Genomic DNA, 23693 nt, shown 5'->3' on the forward strand with positions numbered 1-23693 from the left:
GTCATGCTCGTAAGAACGCGAGCGTTCATTGGCTTATACTCAGGTGACGTCCGAAACAACCAATCAGATCCAGCTAACAAAAAAACATTAACGTGACTCAATTGTTCCGGATTTTCTGTATTTTATACAACTACTCTACGCGCCCCCATCGTAATGTGTGTTCTGTTTTTATGGTTTGAATTGTAATTGTGTAGTTTTAACTGAATCTCACGTCCCATAGTTCCGTGTTGCATCTTCGCTACTACTTCCTCTTGTCTTTGCGCATGCTCACATCGTAGTAGAATGCGGATTTCGAAGCTAACGAGAATAGCTAGCTGGTAAGCTAAAAACAATCTTCTCGTTGTGAGGCTTTAGACGTGGAAAATGTCTAAAACGCACGCACAGTCGCCGTCGTCTTCGGCAGCGACGACCACCGGGGCTATCTCTTCGTCCTCTTCGTCTTCGCCCGCAGGGGGGTCGACGTCTCCCGCTACCGTGTTGAACGTACAGCCCGAGAAACCTCAACATTACACGTACGTAGCAAAGTGTACACAACCTCACGTGCGGTTGTATACACCGAACAACAGCTGCATTTTTTTATTGTTTGCATAATAGACGTAAGATTGTTTATGATGAGTGAACCCAGTCTATCGGGCGTTTGTGTGCCTGTTAACCGGAGCAGGTCTCGATAAAGAGGCCTACTGTACTAAGTAACAGTAGCCATTTCTTAGAAGCTCTGTGGTTCAGCTGCAATTAACCTCTTTGTATGTTTGTACATAACTGGTGCATAAACTTTATGATAGGTAACGTGAAGAAACCTTTGTAGAGAAATGGTTTGTCGAAGCATCAGATAGTGATCCAAGGAAAATGAGTGTAGGCAGATAAAGAAAGGATGTACTTTCAGTAAATATAAATATGCACTTATTAATGTAAGAGACTGTAACTGTCTGTAACCCCGTCTACATGTATTTCAATTTCTCCTTTTGGTTCCCTCTCTCCCAGATATCTGAAGGAGTTCAGGACGGAGCAGTGTCCCCTTTTTGTACAACACAAATGTACACAACACAGACCTTTCTCCTGTTTCCACTGGCACTTCCTGAACCAGCGGCGCCGCAGGCCCATCCGCAGACGGGACGGCACCTTCAACTACAGCCCAGATGTTTACTGTACCAAATATGATGAGGGATCAGGCACGTGCCCCGAAGGAGATGAGTGAGTTCAAGTGATGCTTTGGTGCTGTACAAATCTCTTGTGGATCAGAACTGCATAATTTACAGAGGCCTCTGAAAACGAAAGTACCCGTGGAATCTGGGAACGCCTTTACTGAGTTTCACCTAATGCAGTGGGAATGTTGTCTGTAGAATATGAAATGAAAACAGTTTGTTGTGGTTTCTAGCAGCCACTTCACGTATGATTTTTTGTTCACCTCTGTACTCTTGTGAATTGTTCGGGTAGAGTCACAGCATGACAAAGGTGTTTCACCTTTCACCGTGAGCATTAGCACAATTAGCGCAATCACTCTCTTGGCGGATCTCTTTTCCTCTGAGATGTGCTGAACTATTGTCGTCTCCACAACAGCCCTGTTTAACATTTACGCATAAAGAGAATGCAAATGTAAAGGCTGAATGGTGAAAGCCGGCTTTGAAGCATGCTAATGAGCTTTTTTTTTTTGTGGCATGCCGAATGCTCCTGATCCTTTGTTCATGTCAGGATGGTTAGTTGCCACTAATGCCAGACATGAAACTGTACTTTTTGGCACAAATGGACAGAATGCAGACAAAACTACAGTTATGTCTGAAGTGAAGTGATAGTGTAGTCACGAAACACTCAGCATTGGCTTTGTGATGTTTTCTATTGCACATTGTTGCATATTATATACTAATACATAATAGCACCATAGACTGCCAGTGATTTTCACATAAGTGTTTTGAGTCTCATATCTCTATAAGTTGTTTCTCTGTAGCTAGTTTATGTATTACTGTATAGGTATATGTATTATTTTACTTCTGTCCTTATTCAATAAAAAATTACAGCCTCCTTTTAGATAAAAAACTAGTGTTTCGTTGTACATTGGTTATCCTCAATTTTTGAATCAGTTTTTATGTTTGAGACACTTTGCCTACAATATTTACACAACATTTTCTGGTTCCAGCAACACACTCTTTTTTTATGATTGTTTTAAAGTGGCATACGTTGGGTTTTTGGAGTCAAAGTACTTTTTTTTCTAACAGTTAATCAGTAATGAAATCTCTATTGTAGGTTATGTACATAATTGTTTTAAAATGCTTGCCTTTTTATGATTTTTCCTTTTCTCTTAAATGTTATTTTCCAGATGTCCATTCCTACATCGAACAGCAGGTGACACAGAGCGTAGGTACCACCTCCGCTACTACAAGACTGGCTCTTGTATCCATGAAACGGATGCAAAAGGCCACTGCAGCAAAAACGGCTCCCACTGTGCCTTCGCTCACGGATCGCATGACCTGCGCAGCCCGGTTTATGACATCAGGTGAACAAAATAAAACTCGAACATGACAGCATTCGATTCTTTATGTGCATTTGTTAACAGTGCGTTCACATTGGGTGTTTTGTAGGGAAGTGCAGGTAATGGAGACTCAAGGAGGCATGGGGGCCACGGAGGGAGGAGGAGGCGGAGGAGGAGGAGGAGGAGGAGGGGGAGACGGACAGTCAGGACAGGCAGCCAGTACAGCACTGATAGAGAAGATCCTGAGTGAGGAACCACGCTGGCAAGGTGAGTCTGTGCTACAACGTTCAGATCCAAAACAGGACTCCATTAAATTAACACTTAACTGACTACATTGGTGAGGATGCATTGTTTAAGGTATCAGGGAAATATGATCCACTTTGGAGCCTTATCACTTATTACTACACTGCACCGTGGTTCATCATAATGAGAGATGAACTCTGTTGTTATTTATTTTTAATCATGATGTACAGAGAATTTGTGTTTAACTGATTGTCTGATGTGTTAAAGTTGAGCCCTCGATTTTGTGGAATGACTCTACATGACCCTCCCACTACACTGCTGGAGTGGCCTTATTCAAAGTGATGCCTATAGACACATTTCCAGCTAGAATACAGAGAGGTTTCAGCACCACCAAACTTATCCAAGGAGTTGTAGGTTCCATCAGATCCCTGGTTGTTTGTGTTTCCACCAAAGTACAGATGGGTGATGATGAGCCAAATTATTCCAGTGATGTAGGAAAGAGCAGTTGCTCTTTTTACTTGTCATTTGTGTGTGAACATTTATCAAACTGCTCCAGTCTAGTCCAGCAGGTGGCGGTAGCGATGTAGGCTATACATATACATGTATATACATATACATATAGGCTATACAACAACATTAAAGCTGTGTACATAAATGTGACTCTGCAACAGTAATGAGCATGGAGGAGATTCAAACCAGCATCTGTTGATCTCCAAGGTTTAATACAAAGTTTATCCAGTGGAAATGTTTTGGAGCTGGACTAAAGTCGGTCTGAACTCGACTTTACAAAGCATTCTTTGAGCGTCTGCAATCATATTTCTCCACGTGTTCTTCAATAGCACTCAAACTTTGCCCAACACAGTGTCTTTGTTTTGTCTTTGTACCTCTTCAGACAACAACTATGTGCTGTCCCACTACAAGACAGAGCTCTGTAAGAAGCCTCCTCGTCTGTGTCGTCAAGGTTACGCCTGTCCCTATTACCATAACAGTAAAGACCGAAGGCGCAGCCCGCACAAGCACAAATACAGGTGCTCTTTGCCTCTGTAGTGAAGAGGAGATTTACAGATGAGTGTATTATTTTCACTCAACTGGGGCATATATTTGAGAACATTGTTGTTTTATGTTGCCACCACAGAGCGTTGCCATGTCCTGCAGTGAAACAAAGTGAAGAGTGGGGAGATCCTAGTAAATGTGAGGGAGCAGAGGGATGTCAGTACTGCCACACAAGGACAGAACAACAGTTCCACCCCGAGGTTCGTCTATCTCGGGAACAATTTAATAGAATCTAGACTCTTAATGACTGAAAATCAAAATTAATGCGTGTATTTTGTCACAGATCTATAAATCCACCAAGTGTAATGACATGCAACAATGCGGCAGTTGTCCTCGAGGGCCCTTCTGTGCCTTTGCTCATATTGAAAGTAAGTCCCAACACCAAAATGTTCATCATCATTGCATCTTAACAACGCTCCAATGATTTTGTTTGTAATTTTACTTTGCTGTTTTGAACCTCCTCCTCCAGAGCCCTTCGTTTCTGAAGAACCATCGTTCCCCAACCCCAGCTCCCCTCCACCCCCGAGACCTCCCGACCCTCTTCCCGTCCAGGAGGCTTCTTCTAGTCCCAGCAGTCACAACATGGGGCCCGGGCTTTGTTCTGTGCCAGACCCCTTCTCACCCTCTGCAGGGTCATGTGTAGCAGAGCAGGGATTACTAGGTAGCGTTTTATCTCTGTGTGAGGACATGAGCGGAGGAGCGGAGCCTCTGTCTCCCTGGGCCGGAGAGGGAGGTTACGGCAGAGCACCTGGATTTGAGCGAGAAGATCAGGTAGGAAGGACGAATACGTGAAACATTGAACATTATGAGTAACTGTTGAATTAAAGGTCCGGTGTGTGCAAGTTATGGTGCCACCTGGTGGTGAGGCTGCAGACTGCCACCAACAAAGCTGTGGTTTAAACACAAATATAAACAGTATATTCTGTTTCTGACAACAAAGGCCTCTTTAGTAAAACACACCGGACCTTTAAGTACCCTTGATTGATATCACACTTCACTACACAGTGTTTGTCCTGCGTGTATTTATGTCACCATTTCATTTATATTACTTGTGTTTTCAGGCCAAACAAAGGAGTTTTGCTCTCGAGCATCGGGGCAGAGAGATGGCATCGTCACAAATAAAACAGGTACAATCACTGCATCTTTCACAAGCTCAGACTGGAGCGGTTGTGTGCGTTCTACATGTGTTCAGCTGGTTCTGATGTAGATCACATGTGGACCGCAGCGTTTAAGTGAAGACAGAGAAGTCTGGTTATTCATATGATGGTACACGATACCAGTGTCCCAGTGCTGTTTGTCAGGTGTACTCAAACACGAACTTGCTTTAAATTAATGATAAAAAAAAAATACTGAGGACATATACATACTAACCTTAGCAAAACAACTTATCTGGATCTGATCCGTCTTCCTGTGGAGGCTCGACCACGTGATTCAAAAGCCTGGTCACATTCTCAGGTTTATATGTTTTTGATGATATTTTGGCACAAAAATAAAGTAACCAAATCCCTTTCTCTCTCTCCTTCAGGACTTGCTGGTGTTTTTGCCCGTTGGCAGCCCTTTGAGTCTGTCCTCCAGCATCCCTTCCAGCCTGGCTGCAACACCACCCAGCCCCGCCCCTCTGGGACCTCCAGGATCTAGCATCTCTTCAGGCATGAACGCTAACGCTCTGCCCTTTTACCCCACAAGTGAGACCGTGGAGTCAGTTGTAGGTAAGTAAGGATAAAAAATACAATCCACAATGTAAAGCAGTAGTAATAAAAGTTGAGATTGGATGCAAATCATAAAATAAAATTCTAACGTTGTCTGTGTCGTAGAGTCGGCCCTGGATGATCTTGACCTGAATGATTTTGGTGTATCTGCGTTGGAGAGAAGCTTAGAGAGCAGCTCTGCTCTCCCCAGCGTGGGAGTTATGCTGGGTAATTCAAAGCATACATCTATGTATGAACATGTGCACGACACATACTATACAATACACACACAATAAAAACAGCTTTAACCTTCTTTCCTCTGTCCTTTTATAGGAGGCAGCCAGCTCCAGAGTTCTGCCCCAGTCAACATCCCAGGATCTTTTAGCAGCTCTGCTCCTTTCAGTTCCCCGTCACCGTCTCCCCCAGTCAGACCGCACACTTCACCGTTCTTCTCCACTCATTTGTCGCAACCCAGCCAATCAGAGAGCGCCTTCCTGGGACCATCTCATAGCTCATTAGGTCTGGTAATTTTTCTCACTGTTTTCTGTTGTGCCTGTAATGTTGTTGCACTGTGTTCTGGGTGTAGCTGTGTATCAAGCTAAGGTGAAGCGTACGTTACTGTGTAGATTGTACAGAGCAGCGGGTTGCGTGGCAGTGTGGGAGAGAAGCGCTTTCAAGGTCTTTTGATAGTTGTTTTGAGAGTTCACGGTGGGCGTAAGATGTCGGACTGGGCTTTTTCAAATCAACAATAAAACTAATTATCGCCGTCAGCTAGTTGTTGGTCCCCTGCAGAGCCGGGGGTGGATTTCTTTCAGGCCTTTACGCGCTGGTCCTTTTCAGACTTTGCATTGACATCCAACGCGGGCAATCTGAATGCAAATGTCCGGCTTTAGGTACGTTCTTTCACACCCGAAGTTAACAGGCGTCCCCGACCAGCACTTCCTATCCAATCTCAACTCTGTGCTCTGTATGCAAATAAGCACCTACAACGCTTAGAGTGCCGTAGAGTCTAATGGAGCTCTACTGCTGTATGAAAACCACAGACAGCACTGTTTGTTTTGCATGCATCGTGAGACAAATATTGGATCAAGCTGTGTCGTCTCTGCCTCGCGGAAAACATGCACATACAGTGCCGCCTGAAAGTCTTTGCACCACTCAAAATTCTGTATTTCTGCATAAAAAAATAGTCGAAACATCAACGTATTTTCCTGAAAGTGGACAAAGAGATACTTGTGCATGTATTTATTCATGAAAATGAATCATTCGGACACATTTGTGAGTTGCACAAGTGAGTGAACCGTTGTTTTCAGTGTGAGATTTTGTTTCCTCTTCTGTAAACACCTCAACCCAATCAGACTTTTTTTTTTACTTTTCTTTGTAGGTTTGAATGGAATGAGCTCTAATATTTGGGAGCACTTCCCGTCGGGCCAGGGTTCCCCTGGCACCCCCCCCACCCTGTTGCCTTCAGGCCCCTGTGCTGAGACGTCGAGGCTCAAACAGGAGCTGGAGGAAGCTCACAGGACGCTGAAGCAGTGGGGTCACAGCTGGAGGCACACAGCTCAGGTAGGTAGGTAGTGGGGCATGTGTGCTGCATGTCTGTGAAGTGGCTGTTAGTTCAATCACCCGCGTGTTTGGATAAATATCACATGCTCCGCCTCGTTTCTCTTTTAGTCGTGGGCTGCTCTTAAGGCCGACGCGGAGGAGTCTCGCGCCCACGCGGCGCGGTTAGCCATGGAGGCAGAGAGAGCCAAGCAGGCTGAAGAGGAGGCGCAGAGGCAGGCGTCTCTCCTGCAGGAGGCGCTGGAGAACTTAAGGAGCGGAGACAATCCCCATCTTGCGCTGCACCAACTCCAGCTACTACACAGGCTGCCTTTGGAGTCGGTTCTCAGTTTACAGGCTCAGCTCTGCACCTGCTTACACGCTGTGGAACAGGTAACACCTCCCACTCAGAGCTTAGCCCACACCCACACATGTTTGTACCGACCTGTGGTCCTTAGAGCACACTAGCATCCACGCAAGCTAACTGAATGTTTATCTAGGTATACTATGCTATTTAGAAATGAGAATGATCTAAGACTTTAGGACTATGCTATATTGATTACACAACATTTTTAACGTTGCACCGTAAGATACTGTTTCAGAGTGGACCATTTTTCTAAACACACATGATGCAACTGCATCACTGCGAGGCGTGGTGAAGATGGAAAAGTCAGAAAAATGAATGGGCAGAACAAGAAGACTTGTGCTAAAAAAAAAAAAGTGACCAGACGTCCCCGATTTCTGAGCACAGTCCCCGTTTTGGTTGACCTGTTCCCCGGCTAAAGTTGTCAGTGGAAATGCCCCAAATTTGAGCTTTTTATGAATGAGAAAAAAAATGTTGCACACGACTACAATTATTACGGTAGCTGGTCACGCTCCCGTTGACATTACAGACTCAGTAGTTTAAATATGAATAAACATGTCAAAATAAATGAAACCGGAAGATTCATTTATTCATTTAATTTTATTTTTATTATTTATTTATTTATTTATTTATATCTCTGAGTTGTTTTACTGCTAGTGTGGGATTATTCTACACCATTTATTCATCATCACAGTAAACTAGTTCATCCTTGGGCAACTTCCTACATTAATTCCTCTCTCAACCAGTAGAAAATGTTGTGACCACGTGATTATAAATGGGAAAAAAAAATACCGTGATAACATCAGAATTTTGAAAAGTTCCGCCCTAATCTTTAGTACCATTAAAGACAAACTTCTTTTCTTCTTAAATTGTCACTTGGACATGTGGTCAGTCAAGAAGCTGAGTTAGTCATTTTTCCTTTATGTGTCCATTTAGTTTTTGTTTGTCAGAATAGTCACAATTTGTCTACCTTCTAACTGAGCAAGAGAGATCTTATATACCCTCGTGAAATGTGAGGAAGATATTAATGTTTGCAAAACTCTTTTACAGTGGCCGTACTTGCAGCTGAAGAGACCTTAACGTGTCACTCTTGTGTTTTCCGAGGTGGTATACAAGAAACAGAGACAGTGCTGCGTGACGTGCGGGGAGCAGGGCTCAGTGTCCCTGCCCTGCGGCCACGGACTACAGTGTGAGAGCTGCTCGTCCTCCACAGAGTGTCCCCTCTGTCCCGAACAGACCCTGGAGCAGCAGCAGCAGCAGCAGCAGCAGCAGCAGCAGCAGCAGCTCTCTTGACCTCGCACCTGAGTCGCACCAACGACCAGTCAGTCCTGATTCCACAGATGCCAGCTTCTGGATCCAGACCAGATTCAAACGTAACTCAAATGTTCACTTTGTATCATGGTAACAACACAACGAGCTCTGATCTGGTTGGGTACTTTTTTTTTTTTTTTAAGATGAGGTTAACTGATAAATGACCAGTTTAGCGAGCACTTAGTCAAAGCTCTTAATGTGGAATCGGTAACAGTTTAGGAGGAATAGTGTTTCCAGTGTTACATCGTACACCAGTACATTTAGCTTTTTATTGCTTTCGACCAGCAGCACTGTTCTTTACCTCTGCTCTTGTTGTTGTGAAAATAACTTAAAGACCTGCTGTAATTTTCCATCTGAATGCAGCTATGGAACAATCACAAGTAGTCTTAAGTGGAGTGTCACGCATCCGTTTGGACAGATCAAGGTTAAAAACATCTTTAAATTTAAGTAAAGTACAGTGGGTATATATATTTATAAAAAAAAAATCTAAAAAGATAGATCATAACAGGACATTTGTACTTCTATTTTAAAATCACATGTAACCACACTGAAAACCAGAGAACAAGATATTTTTTTAAAAAAAGTAGAATTGCATAAGTGTGTACAGCACTGAACTAATACTTAGTTGAAAGGTCGTTCATCTTGACCTGGGAATGTTTTCCTGCTCTTCTCTGAGAAAATGTTTCAGGTCGGTCTAATTATGAGGTCACTGATTGTCACTCTGAAACTTAAAAGTCTCTCATTGCTGAGGTCATTTTATTTTACTCATTTGCTTGTCCGATTTCTTTTTTTCAGAGATTAGACGAATAACTCGATTCTGAACACATCCTCATAATCACGTATGAAAGGTCGTACACTCTTATGCAATTATAGTTTAAATCTTCTCTCTCTGAAATGTGTAACATTGGTTTTCAGCAGCACTGTAGAGGTGATTTTTTTTACAATACGTGTACAAAAGCTCTGTTACGACTTATCTGCTGTGTGTCAGCAAGTATCTAAAAACTGTCTAGATGGATGAATAACAGGCAGGTGAGCATTTGAGGTTTTATTGTTGATGGCGTTGAGCCATCTTAACAAAAATCTACAGGTGTGACTGAAAACACTTAAAGGGCATACGACGTTCCATCCACACAACGATCCCCACGTTGCTACAGGCAGCGGGAGGCCGTCACTGGTAGCACTTATCTAGACAATAATGAATTTGTTCGATTTTTTATTTTTTTTTTTCCACAGTTTTCTTTCAGTAAAGGAAAACGAAAATGGTTCATTTCTGTTGAGCAGCAACAGAAATATTTTAAGAAAAGAGTTAGTTATATTTGTAATGTACAACAGACGGCCTCTGTTTAAAACACTCAGGTTTGCTCGAATATTCTTCTACGTAAAACTGGAAGAGGGAAGCACGTCAACACAGTCGAGGCAAATGTACTAAGTCAACTTGTGTAGTCTTTGAAATTTCATTTTTTTTTTAATCGTTTTTCATGTTAGCTCGAACATACATATTTTTGCGACTCTTTTTGCAATTGTTAATTAAAATCAATGTGCGACAGGTTTCTCTGCCAAAATTTTTACATTTGTAGTAATCTTTGACATTGACGGTGTGTCAAATGTAGTCTGATATATATATAAATATATATATGTATACACACATGGTTAAGTGATGCCGTACTTATCTCTTGCACTGATTAGACAAAGCATCAGGAAGCATACGGATATGTGAAGCTGTGTGAGGTTTGAATGCAGGTGTGGAAGTGGTCACGATCACTGTGATGGTCTTTGGTAAACCCATTCTCGGCATACTGTCCACACACAACTCATGCAACACCAGTGTTTCCTTCTGAGTGGATTTTTTTTTCTTTGTTTTTGGTACAGATCATTAAAACAAATTGTATATTTTTGGAGGAAGAACTTGTTTGCGTGTGTTTCATTGTGGCTGGATGGCCTCCTGGGACTGTTTCTCTCTCTGTCTTCGCTTCTTCACAAAAGCCTGCGCCTCCCGCTCTCCTTTCCTGGACTCCAGTAGCTTCAGGATGCTGTCGTCTGGGAAAAACAAACACAAAAACTGCTGTTTTAACATGAATGGTGCATAGTAACTAGAGTATAGAATAGTACGTAGTGGCTCTAAAGACATAGCCAAGTGTAATTTGTTTCCTCATATAACGGCTACAGTGGCCGCTCGCTAAAAGCTCGGTCTGCTCAGATCGGTCAGCTCCAACGGCTAGAGTTTTTGTAACCATGTAAGCTAGTTGGCTACTACAGAGCCTAGCCATATTTAAAGCATCATCTTTAACCAACAAACTGGGCAAAGATGAAACTGAAGAAGAGCAGCATAGTGACATGATTGTGCCTGGATTGAGGGTCGGTGCTGCCAAGACATTTAGTCAACGCCCACATGTGCAGGATGAGTCACCAGCTGTTTTACGAAAAATGACCAATTCTAAAATGCTATTAAAGTCACCCTCTGAATAATTTACGGTTACAGTTGGACCAGATATCGATGTATAGGAGACATACAGTGCGAGACAAATAAAAGCACTAATGAATTTGATTTGAAGGTGACTTTAAAAATGTGGCAAAACCTATTGATGGTGTCATTCATTTGGAGTTTCTGGTCACCTGAGAGAACTGCAGATCTCTCTATATATTTGCCAGCAAAAGAGAGGTCAGAAAAAAAGCTCCTTTTATGGTAAATCTTAAAATAGTGACTGTAGTGCAGCTTTAAGAAACCAATCTCCATGTCTTGCGCTTTCACATTACACACGTTAAAAGAAATTTATTTTTAGCGAACCAGAAACCATAGGGGTTAACAGAATGTTAGTACAGGAATATCACACCTTTTTGTCCCACAGTCTTATACCAAATGAAACTGACCATGGCCTAATTTAAAAAAAAAAAAAGTATACTCTGTGGTTTACTGGTCCAGAGCCTCTGTCATATCCTACCATTAGGTTTAGGATGCATCAGAGGCAGGCGTATCTGAGCAGGTACGACATCTGGCTGCAGGCTGAGTCCGTCTCCTTTCCGTTCTCCAGGAACCCCCGGTATGTCTTTGAGGGCCAGGAAGGCCTCGCCTTCAAAGTCATCTGGCCTCAAATTGTCGTGGTCCAGGACCGTGATCACCAGGCAAGCCGCTTGAGCCTGGCACTGGTCCAGGGAAACCAGACTGCAACGTGGAGGGGAGACAAAGGAGGTGAAACACTTCCAGAAAACAGACAGCAGCACATGCTCGTTTATTAGCGCGGGGTCTGAGTATAACGGCAAGTAAAAGGGCAACAACTCACAAATCAAAGGACTCTTCAAAAAGGGGATTGAGATCACAGCGTTTGATTTGAGTGCAGCGAGGCTCTACCTCGGGAAAGATGTGGTTAGGCTCCAGGCAGAGCTGCACGAACGGGTCACTGGAACCTGGACAGAGGATTCAAGTGAGAGGTTTGAGTCCAGTTTTACTATGTATTACATATGATATTCTCCTGGAAGAATGAGACCAAGGTGGGGATGTTTTTTCTTTATGTTGTAACACTTTAAACTGGCGAACATAATATCTGGAATTCATAACACAGTTTGGCACTGACTACCGCACAAATTTTACAACTAAGGTACCACTATGTGAAGGTTTTTAGTGCAGCGGTGCGACCGCGTCCACATTTTAACCAGAGAAGATGTGGTTTGAAAGACTAGAGCAAAGGAGGAAGCCATGTATGCAGCCATTTGTCCCTAAAATATCACAGAATATATATAGATTCCTCCAATTTCAGTTAAGTGTGCGGCTGTTAACAAACAATTCAAACGTTTCAGCTTGGTTTTAGGTTTTAGGTCCACTGGAATGCGTTAGAACCTTTTATTGTTAGCATGGTCTTACCATTATAGTCCATTGGTAAGAGGTTGACTGCGTTCAGCACCTCGACTCGGAGTCTTTGGTCTGACCTCCTGTAGGACGCGAGGAGGGTGACTGCGCCATACTTCTCCCCACTGTACACTTTCTGTCAGGCAGACAGCAGAGACGGACAGACGGTCTGAACAAAGCACTAGTTTTGCGAGTTTTGCAGAAGTCAGAGAAGCGTTTCCTGCGAGCTCACCTGCTCCCACATTTTCCTCTCGAGGAACTTCTCCACCAGCTGCTGGCAGCTCAGGGAGTTGTGAGTGAGGTGAGCTTTAAGAGACTGGGGCAAGACGGGAGAGGAGTAAGAGAGTGAATCATGAATGGAACGCGCTCATTCTGCTTTCGTTCTCAGTTTTTGCTCTCGCGCGAAAAAGTCGCCAACACCACAGTTTCTCACCTTGTAGTCGTCAGAGTGGAGAGTTTTCAGAGGAAGTCCGTTCCCCTCGCCGTGGAAACACTGCTCTAGACACTGAAATGAACACAACAGGAAATACTTAGCTTAGCACTAATTAAAATGTTTCTTAAAATGTCTGTCTTTGGTGTAAAAGTATTAAGATCCAAAAGCAAATATCACCATATTACAATAACAATGCACTGTTTTTTTTACTGGTATTCCAACACATGTTAGTTTTAATATGTTCTTGAAAAGACGAGATTGTTCTGCCCCGGAAGTCAAGCCAATCACAGGGCTGCGGACGGACCTGCAGTGTATACAGAAGTCTCTGGCAGAACACCATGAGCCCTTCTTGCAGCGGATGCTGAGTAGCCACCTGGTAGAGGATTTTCACTGAGTTGTTCCACAAAGGAGTCAAGAGGCTGCACACAGGGGAGAAAAAAAGTGAAACTAATTATCTTTAGAAACCAAAAGGAACCCTGAAGAAGAAGAAGCTGGGTCATTATTTGTACCTGTTGAAGTTCTCCTGGACCAAGTTCTCATTCATATACTGCAGCTCTCGCTCTAGATAACGCATGAGAGGGTCTGCAGCCTGAGACAGAGAAGAGGTAAGATATTAATTAAACACTGAAGGTTTCTGTAACGTTGATAAAACCTTTTATTTTATCACTTACGTCCTCTGTGGACTTGGAGGGAATCCTGCGCCTGGTTGACATGTTTCTGACGTGAGTCTCAATGTCTGTGTTCAACTGGTGAGACGTTACATAAATAAAATAAAAAGGTTTACACATCGTACATATTGCATTATATATAGACCCTTTCATGGTTTGTAAACAACGTGACGTTTTTTGAGGGGTGGGGCTTAACTGGATGCAAAATATCTCAAACACTATAGCCTGTAAATGGCGGTTAGCATATTTCAATGGATGCCAATGTTTTGCCAAGAATGGACAAGGAAAACTGATATTTTAGAGAATATCCTAATACACCCACTCTCTGAGACCGTGAGTGTCATTTTAAAAAGTTGACTCTGACTGATGGGACTTTATTCACCTACACTCGAAGCTGAAGCCTCTCCAGCAGAGATATTACAAGAAGTAAGTGGAGGGTAACGTAGTAAACACAACTTCTGCTTGGACACCATTGAAACATGCAGCTAACGTTGCGTCACCTAGCGGTTAGCATTAGCATTAACATGTAACAAGAATCCCCCAAATAACGATTAACTTAACGTAATTTCAGTCATGATTTATGTTTTATTATATTTAGGCTGAATTTTTTCAGTTTTCACTTGCAAAAATACAACAGGATGACATTTTCGTGGTTGAAAGTTTCCCTCTGTTTTGCCTCCAGCTAACATTGTGACATCACAGTGACGTAGGCCATGAAGGGGTCTATAGGGCTTTTCAAATCCAATAACTTTCCATCTTTGCTACCTTCTTCCCAAGAGTGTCTAAAGCCGATCGGATCTCTCGGCTGAGGATGCTCTGCGCTTGCTGAAGCTGCGAGTGCAGCGTGTTGTTGAACTGGCTTTCCCCGATCACGTTCTGAGTCCGATCTCGAAGCCCCGTCCAGTTCAGCTGCGTAGGAAGCCGCGTCAGCACCGACCTCAAGTGCTCCAGGTCGTTCACTACCACACACAGCTGCAGAGGGAAGAGGGAGGACGGACTCTTTTGTATCATGTAGCATTGGAGGGATGTCTGATCCTCAGCTAGCATGTGCTTACCATGTTGATGGCGCTGCCGTGGTCAGAGTTCTCAGACAGCACCCTGACTCTGTCCTTCAGGGACTGACAATAGTTCACCACGATCTTACACACATCCTGAAAACACACAGAAAGCAATAGTAGAACAACTTCCAGCTACCTAACCTAACCCAAGCTACTTCAGATTAAGACGGCAGCACGCGGTACCTCTGTGAGTTTGACCATGAGCATGAAGGCCTCCTCAGGGTCGGGCCAGGACAGCTGCTCCCATAGCTGGCAGATAGGCTGGATGCACGCAACCAAGTCCACTGCTGAGGAGCTGTGTTTTATGGGCACGCTGCCAGTCTGCAGAGGCTGGAGCTGAGGGGAGAAAAGAGTTCGATCTCTTGAGGATGAATCGTCCACTACGATGACAAAACAGAAATTCGGCCAGCGTCAGAGGTACCTGGTCCACCTGCACAGCCCTCTCCACCCTGTCCTGAGTGGTGGTGAACGCCTGGTTCAGCCAGTAAGGAAGAGCGTCTCTGAAACCCTCGTGAAAATTAGTCAGCTGAAGTAATCCCCTGAAAGACAAACAGGCGGTGTAGTTGGTATCACTGCTCAGCCAGTCACAATGCCACATAACACACCCTGGCTGAGCCTAAATACAAAGGCATTGCTTTCAACTGACTGAAAGAAACAAATGAAAAGTGTAAATAGGTGCTTAAAATGGAATGGAAACAGCTGCATTTTAAATAATTAACTGAATACTGTACAAACAGCTAAAAGGGGGGAGCTAAAAACGAATAATCTCTTCCGCCACTGTGACAACAGCAGGAATCCTCACTACAGTACAGTCAGCTAAATACATCCGGAGCAAGCCTGACCTTTTCTGTAAGAAAGCCTTGTCTTTGTGGATTGCCTGCAAGCTCAGATAAATGGGGAAGAGGTTGTTGGCTAGAAGCTGCTCCATCTGACCCTCCATCAGCGTCAGCGTGTCCCTCACTTCTCCAGCGAGCTGTGGAGGAGGAGGAGGAGACAAAGGAGTGGAAAAGTGGTGAGATGACTATTTAAATTTGAATGAGAAGTTAATGGGACTTCATCATTCGCCTCTTACCAGAGCATCAAACCTCTGATAGACGACAGTGAACACATCGACTTGGACAGCACTATTGGGAAAACAAAAACGCATCCATTATTTAAAACATTACTCAAACAAATTGCATTTACACGTGTCAAGAAAAACATTGGATTTCTCACCTGACAAACACTCTATTCCACACGTCCTTGTTGTGTTTTATGTCCTCCTGCACCTCCCTAATCAACTTGGAGAGGGCGCTCCCAATCTCTGACAGGTCCTGCACATCAGCAGAAATAACATTAGTGCATAATGGAAACCGTGGAAGCTTCAAGCTGGTGTCTCAAGCCCTTTCGTGACGTTCTTTACCTTAGTCATTGGCTGATGTAAACCCTTTTTGATAGTAAACCACTCCTGTGTACCTGTCTGATATCATAAAAGCCATGTTATGAGTAAATAAAGATTTGTGTTATATTTTACACACAGCTTGGAATACTCTCATGTGTGTGGTGACTGACCTGTATGGCATCGGTGACCTCTTCATGAAGCTCAAAGTGAGCCGGGTTCAGCTTCTGAAACGCCTGAGTCTTACAGATCTGGACCAAGATCCTGAAAAAGTATGCATGGTCAGGTATGACATGATTGATGTCAACAGCTCCGCCAGGAAACTCTTTGAACACTTATATATATATATAATATATGTAATAATGTGTACCTGAGCAGTGTGTGTAGTTTTGGAGAGGCACTGGGAGTCGGGGGGAAGATGTCTCTGTATTTGGCCACCAGACACAGGCCGTACTGCAGGAAACCATGAAGAGAGTCCCCAAGTTCCTGTTTCTGGTAACAGAAAGAGAACACCTTTCTCAACACTCGTCTTCTGTGCTTAAATATCAGCTCCTGGTTTCTGTTTAATGTTTTTAATTTAATTTAATCTGGCATGAGCTAGCTCTCAGCAGTCTAAAGACAAACACACATCTGTTGTGTGACAGAAAAGGCAGCTTTCTGGGGCAAGTTTATGAAACGGTAACGCTGCATGAAGCAATAAGAAACAGTGGAAGAAGTATTCTGAGCCCATACAAATTTTCCAAAATAAAAGTACTTTTTTTTTTAAAGCAAAATGAATTTACTTAAATGGTATTTCAACCACTTATACCTGTTGGTGGGGCAGCTCCTGCTGATGCCAGTGGTATTCTATACTGGTGAGCTGCTGGAACAGCACAGACGAGTCCACCTCTAAACTCTGGTACAGCTTACTGTAAGCCACCCACTTACTGTCAGGGGGACCACACATCCACAGTTATTGTAAAGAAAAAAACTGGCACATCGCAACCACACTCATGGGTTAGACAGGGCCGAGGCACTGAACTGAAAGCACAACACAATGCAAAACTGCTTGGAAGCTAGATCAAGTCACATGTAAAATAACTGTTAAAATGCTAAAATATTAAAATGTGAATTGCTTTCCATAACTTCGTAACTAATTTGTTGGTTACACTTTAGAATTTACATTGTATAATTCATTTGAATGCAGAAATATTTAAAATAGATCTCCCTCTGCACCAGCCCCCACACACCCTCGTGTATAAAACGCTTTAAAACTCACGCCAGGTCCTGCAGAAAAGGCGAGAGGTCGTTCTGTGTTGCGTAGTGCTCGAGCAGAGTCTGAGCCTCGCCACACAACGCCCCTTTCCACGGAGCAGAGCTCTGAGCGGGACAAAAGACGAGACGAGGGGTTGAAGAGCAAAAGTAAAGGGGCTTTATAGGATTTTGAGAAAAAAAAAAAAAGTTGAAGGTCATTTACCTGCTGTTTGGAGATGTAGGCCTGAACAAACTGCTGCAGAATCCCACAGTAGTTGATGTAAGCATTTCGACCAGCGCTCAGCGTCCCGTCTCTCTGTCAAACACACAACAAGTCTTAGACCCATATTCAAACTCCGTGTCCGACAACACACGTTGGTTTCTCAAACCTGAGTTGGCCTAACATGTAACCAAGACATTTCACTGGTGCACATTTCTCAGTTTATTCAAGCAAACGTTTCACTGCAGAAAATCTTCACAACTTCATGAAAAGCGTGACTAGAATAGCATTGTTCTTTCACCGCTTTATGGATGAACTTGAGGTTGAGGTGGCACTGGCCTCGGTCTGGGTATGTCTCCGTCCTGGGCTCTAGATTATACCAGTGGTCTTCAGTGCAGTGGAGGTCCTGTAGTGAGAAGATATAAACACTAATTAGACGGAAGGACAAAATAAAAATAAACAGTAAAAATAGGAATACTGACTACCTGGAGTTTTAAGACAACATTCCCCAAAAAGTCATCTGTGCCTTTTTCCTTTTTGGCCTCCTTGATCATCCTAAACAGGAACGAGTTGAAACATTCACGTGCTGAGTTTGTTCACACAACAGTCCATACTGAGTATAAACTGCAAATTTACTACCTTCTTAAACTGTTGAAGTTGGTTTTAATCTCCTCTAGTTTCTGAGTGAGGGACACCTCTTCGTCCTTGTCCCTGCAAAGAAAAGGCACAACGAAGGTGAACGTAATGAACTCAATTTAAAGAAGACAAAGAGAAGTCCTCTGAGTTCTTCTCACCACATCTCAAGGTGGAAGCTGGCGCTGGCGATGTCTCCGAACTCTCTAAAAACAAAGAAAATAAAAAAAGGAGATGATTGCAAGTAAAGCAGGGTTCATTCAGATTCAGTTGACGTAATGGAGGCCGACAACTCACAATACGAAGGTTTGGTTCCAGATGGGATTGAGGGTCTGCTTCTTTATGTCGGACTGGTAGATCCTGTCATCCGATGCGGCGTCCTTTACAACAGACTTAGAGGGTTTGGCTCTGTGCCGGCGTGTCCGACTCTCCTCTTCGTCCTCCAGTATGGTCAGCAGGCAGTATGGGTCGCTAAAGCCTGTCCAAAACATGCCCAAGGTTTATGGTGGACTCAAGTAAAAGAGAGATAACACCGCAGGATCACATTTTATTTACAACTCATTTAGATTGCGCCACACACCAAAAAGCAAAAGATATTTATAGTCTCCGGATGCAGAAATACTGCGAAAATCTGTGTCAAATGTGGTGCTAATTTCAACTTGAGCACACTAACATCCACACAGAGACGGATGTCCTGCTAACGCTTGGTTAGCAGGATAATTTTATCAGTCTGTGCTGAATTCACAACATTTCAACATGTAGAGATGACAAATCTCTGTTTTTGTGCCATTTTTTTTTTCAAGGTAAACGAAATTTCATTTCATCACTTAAAGCATAGGTCTTCAGCAAGGGGCAACCACGGAGGTACTACAGGGGTGTCGCAAAATCTTTGGTTGATCACACATTTTTTATATATTTGCAATATTAGCAGAAGAGAAGCTAACAGTGCAGCTCGCTCCCATTAACATCCATTCATCCAAGGCTAGATAAGTTGTGTGCTTCTCATCAGGGTCAGACATCTTACTAATTTGGGAGTATGTGTGCCATCAGGTGGCAGCTTGGTGATTCACTGTCCCTACTACATTTAGTTCAAAATTAAATATGAATCTGTCAATTAAGTACATGTATGTCAATGGCAGGTGCACAGCCCCTTACTGTTGTACACATTTGAAATAATAAAAAAAAATATTTGAACCTGTGTATTATTTGAATAGCTTAATATTGAATGCAAAACTGCCTCTGGCCTCTGCTTTAGAGTTTTTCCTTTGTAAACAAATTCAACTTATGACTGCATTGGTGTTACTCTTCTGTCCATTACCGCATAAAGCCCACCCAAACGATTTTGATTGGCCTTGCAGATCTTCTGCCAGAGCATAATCGATTCCAGGGGAGCAACTCTACTCTCGACCTCAAAAAGTTTGTGGACGGGTAAAGTCTGGGCTGGCTTCCAAGCTAGCGTCAGTATAGAAGGGAGAACTGGTGCTGACCAAGGTTGTGCACTGTTTGCAGAGCAGAGATGTTGAGATTTTTTTTTTTTCTTCTGTTAACAGCACTTTGTATAGATTTCATCTATAAACGGATACTTAAATGTGACTAAAACCCTGTGGCCCTGTGAGTATGAGTGTAACGGACATCCTTAGAGACACTGTGGCTAGAAAGGGTGAAATAAAAAGAGCAACGGTCACCACATGGTTGAAGGGAGCCATGTTTGAGGCAAAGCAGGAACTCACCACTGACGTCTTTTCCCAGAATTCCTTTGGCCTCTTTCACAGTTGCCATCAGACAGTATACTGGTGGCTGTTCAAGTCAGTCAAGCAGTTAGACATTTGGATAACAATAATAAAGCCAAGGTCTCAAGAATGCAGAGTACATAATTTCCACCACAGGGAAGGCGGTGGAAAAGATAATTCATTTGACATCTATAAATAGATGCTAGGGGTCTCTAGCTGCGCATTCATTGGAACAAATGAGCTGACTTCCTTTTCTCACCTCTGTGCCCTGAACCTTCTCCATCAGCGTGTTGTGCTCTGACTCTGTCATATTGAAAGCCTGGTAGAGAGGATGGACAGGAGAGAAAGCGCCGCAATCAGTCATACACCAACACAGTTGCAAGGTTGCACGAATGGTGTGATGCGTTAATCTGGTCTTTACCTCCTTTATGTACTGGCGAAGTTGATTGTCTGTGAAGTGCTCTGGTATTGACGGTTTCCCCATCTTATGCGCTATGGTGTACAGCAGCTCCTTATATAGAGGTTTCAACTTTAAGAAGAGATAAACGGAGTGAGAACGTGGTTGGAAAATGCCATTTCATGGTCAGTGTAGCCAGTGAATGACGGTACCTCCATCTCCTTGTGTCTCCTTGCCTTCTCCTCGGGATTTTCATCTTCTTTGAAATCCTAAGAGAGACAAGCAGAACTTCATGATTTGTGTTTGGCGTATTTGGTAACTGTACATGTTTAAATGGTAGATTCGAGGTGTTTTGCAGTCATGCAGAGTCGCCTACCCTTCTTTCTTTCACTTTCCTCGTCCATCCCAGTTTGCGTGTATGCACAGGTGAAAACTTGAAGAGAATGTTCGAGAACAGTCACGGCAAAAGATACACTTAAAAAATTATTCCAATACATCACATTGCTGTTGATTAATCTTTACAGCTACTGTTTCAGATTGTCATTCTCTCTTTAGTCCTTCATTACCTCCATTAATTACCATGCAATATAAATTATGGATTGAATTTGGATGAGTTGCCATTAGATTTTGTACAGACATTCGTCCTTATTCATGGTATTATTTTGTGCATTTTGACATCCATTCACCTGAGAGGATGCATTGTGACAGCTTTGGTCATCCACTTTTATTCTAGCCATGCCAACTTGTTGGTTATGGTTTGAGGGGAAGGTCTTGACCAGAAACTGGGACGTTAGTCTGGCTTCCAGGCTGGATGTCAGTTTCATCTCTATCTGAATCTATAGCGTCCGCTAAAAGAGGGCAAACTTACCTTTGTGTAGTATAAGTCCTAACCGTTGACTGTACTGGATTTCTGAATAGCAGTTTGTGTTTCTTCCATTCATTTTAGCGAACTTAAAATTTGTTTATGACATTCATGTCCCCAACAAGATGAAAAAGACTGGACTTCCCTGACTAACCCTAACTCTGACGGACATCCCTGACTTTGCATGTTACACCATTAGGTCAAAAATTTTCAGAACTAAATATTTTAAAACGAATGACATCGGCAAATCTGTTCGAAACAACAAACACGACCACCCTGTAACTGATTTGTTTTACCTGTTTCAATCTTTGTAAGCCAGGATCCTGAAAGACAAAAGAGAAATGTGCTTTAAGGTGTTGAAATAGTGGCAAATTATAAATTTTGCTTAAGTCTGGTTAAAACAAATGGAAACAAACAGGAGTTGATCAACCTTCACTGCCAGACTGCTATGCAAAACCATAACCCCACTACAGTTTAGATGTTTATATAAATATATAACGAGGCCTGTGTCTGTGAGGGACTTCCTCTATTGTTGAGACTGAAACTGACCTGGACGCTGCAACCTACTCAATATTCAAACCAGGAAAATCACTTGAAACAAAGTGTCAAATGTTGTAAACAAGGATGTAAAAACATCTGCATCCACCCTCGTTACGCACCTACACACACACACACACACACACACACCAATACGGTATTTCCATTCTATTTGCATGTAGCATGAATGTTGCAAACGGCACCCTGTGTTTAACATGGCAGTTAAGGTTTGCAAATAGCAGTCAACATACGCAGTAATATACTGTATGACTGTGACAATTGGTCTTCATTCCACATCATCTAGGAATGCATCCAACAACAATTGTGAATCATAGTCACAGCATCTTGAAAAAGCTATTTGGAGACAGTGACTCAGTTACAAAATGCAGACACGCTGTTGCAATTGGACGCTTATGATATTTAAGGAAGTAAAAGCTATTTTTTAAAGCATTTTAAAAAAAGAAATAAATAAAAAGACAACCCAAAGTTCCAAGTCTTTAAAGACATGGTTGACATACAGTAGCTGAAGTCATCATTTGGTTATCATCCCATCGCGTGGTTAATAGTTAGTTGACACCCAACAGATACTGAGTACATCACAAACATGTCAATAAGTTCTAGCGGATCGTGGATCCTACCTGTGCAGGTGCTTGTAGTAAATTATCCCCCGTGCTGACGGGCTCACTTCGGCCTGACATATTGATGATACTATCTGATCATCAGTAGCCAGTCTGCCGAGCTGGAGTGCTCTGTGTGTGCGAGATAGGGAAACTGTGTGAGATGTGTTGCGATGAAATATCACACAGCAGCCGGAAGTCATCACTTCCTGTAGAAGGTGGTACCGTCAAGGACTGTGACTTCTGACTTTTTCTTCATCTAGTACGTTGCGTGTTTGACTACAGACCTCACTATCCTGCATGTATTTGTACCCAAACCTCAATACTTACACATGGTTGTTAACCTCAGTGCCTCTCACTTTGTCTAAGCCGCCTGCTATTATTTTACTGTTAGTATTATTACATGAATCCTATGTTGTGTCATAGGATTCAAAGTCCACAAACTCAAAGTCCACAAACCTGTTGCACGCAAAAAGAATAACATTATTCTTTATTTCTCTTTTATAGGTTGATAAAAAGTTTGTATAATATTATGTGAACTTTTAAGAAGTGAGGTGATTCTGATATTTTAGCTTTAGTTTGTCTAGCTAGTTAAGCTAGCTAACTAAGCAAACTTTTTAAGATTTTACACATTCATTTAAAACTGTTATAGTAATGTACATAATATACATACATAATATGATATGTAGAGGAAAATAAACTTTGTATTATAAATTTGCATTAGATTTTCACTTGAACTAATGTGCTATATTAGCTAGCTAGTTAAGGTTGTTTTTTTTTTTTTTTTTTACAAAGTGTAGTGTATTACAATATAGAATATTCAAAATATAACACATTTATTAACATTCTCCAAATCTTCAATGTAGTGGACATTTATTAATCAGCCCTATAAAATGATTGATATTTTCTTAAAGAACAGGCTACATATTAAAACTTCCTGTGTGTAGTACAGAAAGTTCCAGTATTAAAAGTCCTATTAAAAACGTTAAAAAGTTGTATTACTATTTATCTTATAATTAGAGTAATAATCTAACATGCAATACTTTTGATTTGCTGAGATCCAGGTGACATCATTGTTTGATGACATTGTAATTCTCTTGAAACTTTGGCATTAAGGGTAGTTACTTCACATCCTGTGCATTGCATTTGATTCACCTCCTTGAATTAAAACCTTTGAATACTCTATTGTACCTTGCTTCTATCATATGCACAAACAGTGTCAGTGTGTATACGTGTACAAATGTATGTATAATCAGAGAAAGGACGGTCAAATACCTCCGCTGCTATTTTATCAACATCATGACTTCACAAACTCTTCACAGTTTGTTGCATCTTGCACAAGCTTGTCACGAGTTCTGCAACTTAACCACTCTCCTTTCCTGACTTCGTTCTGAGAAGTGCTGTTACTTATTTTTATTTTGTGT

At 42.4% G+C, this 23693-nt stretch overlaps 2 protein-coding genes across 3 annotated transcripts; one reads left to right on the top strand and one right to left on the bottom strand.

The window, feature by feature from the left end:
* Positions 1 to 100: 100 nt before the first annotated feature.
* unk (unk zinc finger) lies at positions 101 to 10564 on the top strand. 2 transcript variants are annotated; one of them, XM_047609264.1, is made up of 15 exons: positions 107 to 512; positions 982 to 1191; positions 2312 to 2488; positions 2574 to 2731; positions 3600 to 3735; positions 3843 to 3960; positions 4044 to 4128; positions 4230 to 4531; positions 4822 to 4887; positions 5286 to 5469; positions 5575 to 5676; positions 5782 to 5967; positions 6830 to 7011; positions 7120 to 7380; positions 8456 to 10564. In XM_047609264.1, exons 1-15 carry the CDS (start codon positions 364 to 366, stop codon positions 8642 to 8644), a joined length of 2505 nt encoding a protein of 834 aa, XP_047465220.1. In that variant the 5' UTR covers positions 107 to 363; the 3' UTR covers positions 8645 to 10564. The 2 variants fall into 2 exon arrangements, with proteins under 2 accessions (XP_047465221.1, XP_047465220.1); XM_047609265.1 differs by lacking the exon at positions 8456 to 10564 and having other exon boundaries at positions 101 to 512; positions 6830 to 7015; positions 7120 to 7299.
* Positions 9695 to 22443, bottom strand: unc13d (unc-13 homolog D (C. elegans)). The gene is made up of 34 exons (XM_047609263.1): positions 22291 to 22443; positions 21412 to 21438; positions 20630 to 20686; positions 20466 to 20522; positions 20278 to 20385; positions 20116 to 20175; positions 19857 to 19923; positions 18424 to 18604; positions 18288 to 18332; positions 18133 to 18204; positions 17979 to 18048; positions 17795 to 17899; positions 17497 to 17589; positions 17299 to 17399; positions 16849 to 16966; positions 16411 to 16532; positions 16214 to 16304; positions 16065 to 16121; positions 15878 to 15975; positions 15735 to 15786; positions 15505 to 15635; positions 15084 to 15201; positions 14846 to 14998; positions 14660 to 14755; positions 14370 to 14576; positions 13608 to 13682; positions 13446 to 13525; positions 13241 to 13355; positions 12937 to 13008; positions 12736 to 12819; positions 12519 to 12639; positions 11941 to 12064; positions 11602 to 11822; positions 9695 to 10699 (listed from the first exon to the last, which is right to left on the bottom strand). The coding sequence occupies exons 1-34, from the start codon at positions 22348 to 22350 to the stop codon at positions 10584 to 10586; spliced, it is 3354 nt and encodes a 1117-aa protein (XP_047465219.1). The 5' UTR covers positions 22351 to 22443; the 3' UTR covers positions 9695 to 10583.
* Between the last annotated feature and the right edge of the window lie 1250 nt (positions 22444 to 23693).

The sequence above is a fragment of the Mugil cephalus genome, chromosome 16, assembly GCF_022458985.1.
Source record: "Mugil cephalus isolate CIBA_MC_2020 chromosome 16, CIBA_Mcephalus_1.1, whole genome shotgun sequence".
NCBI classification, from domain to species: Eukaryota; Metazoa; Chordata; class Actinopteri; order Mugiliformes; family Mugilidae; genus Mugil; species Mugil cephalus.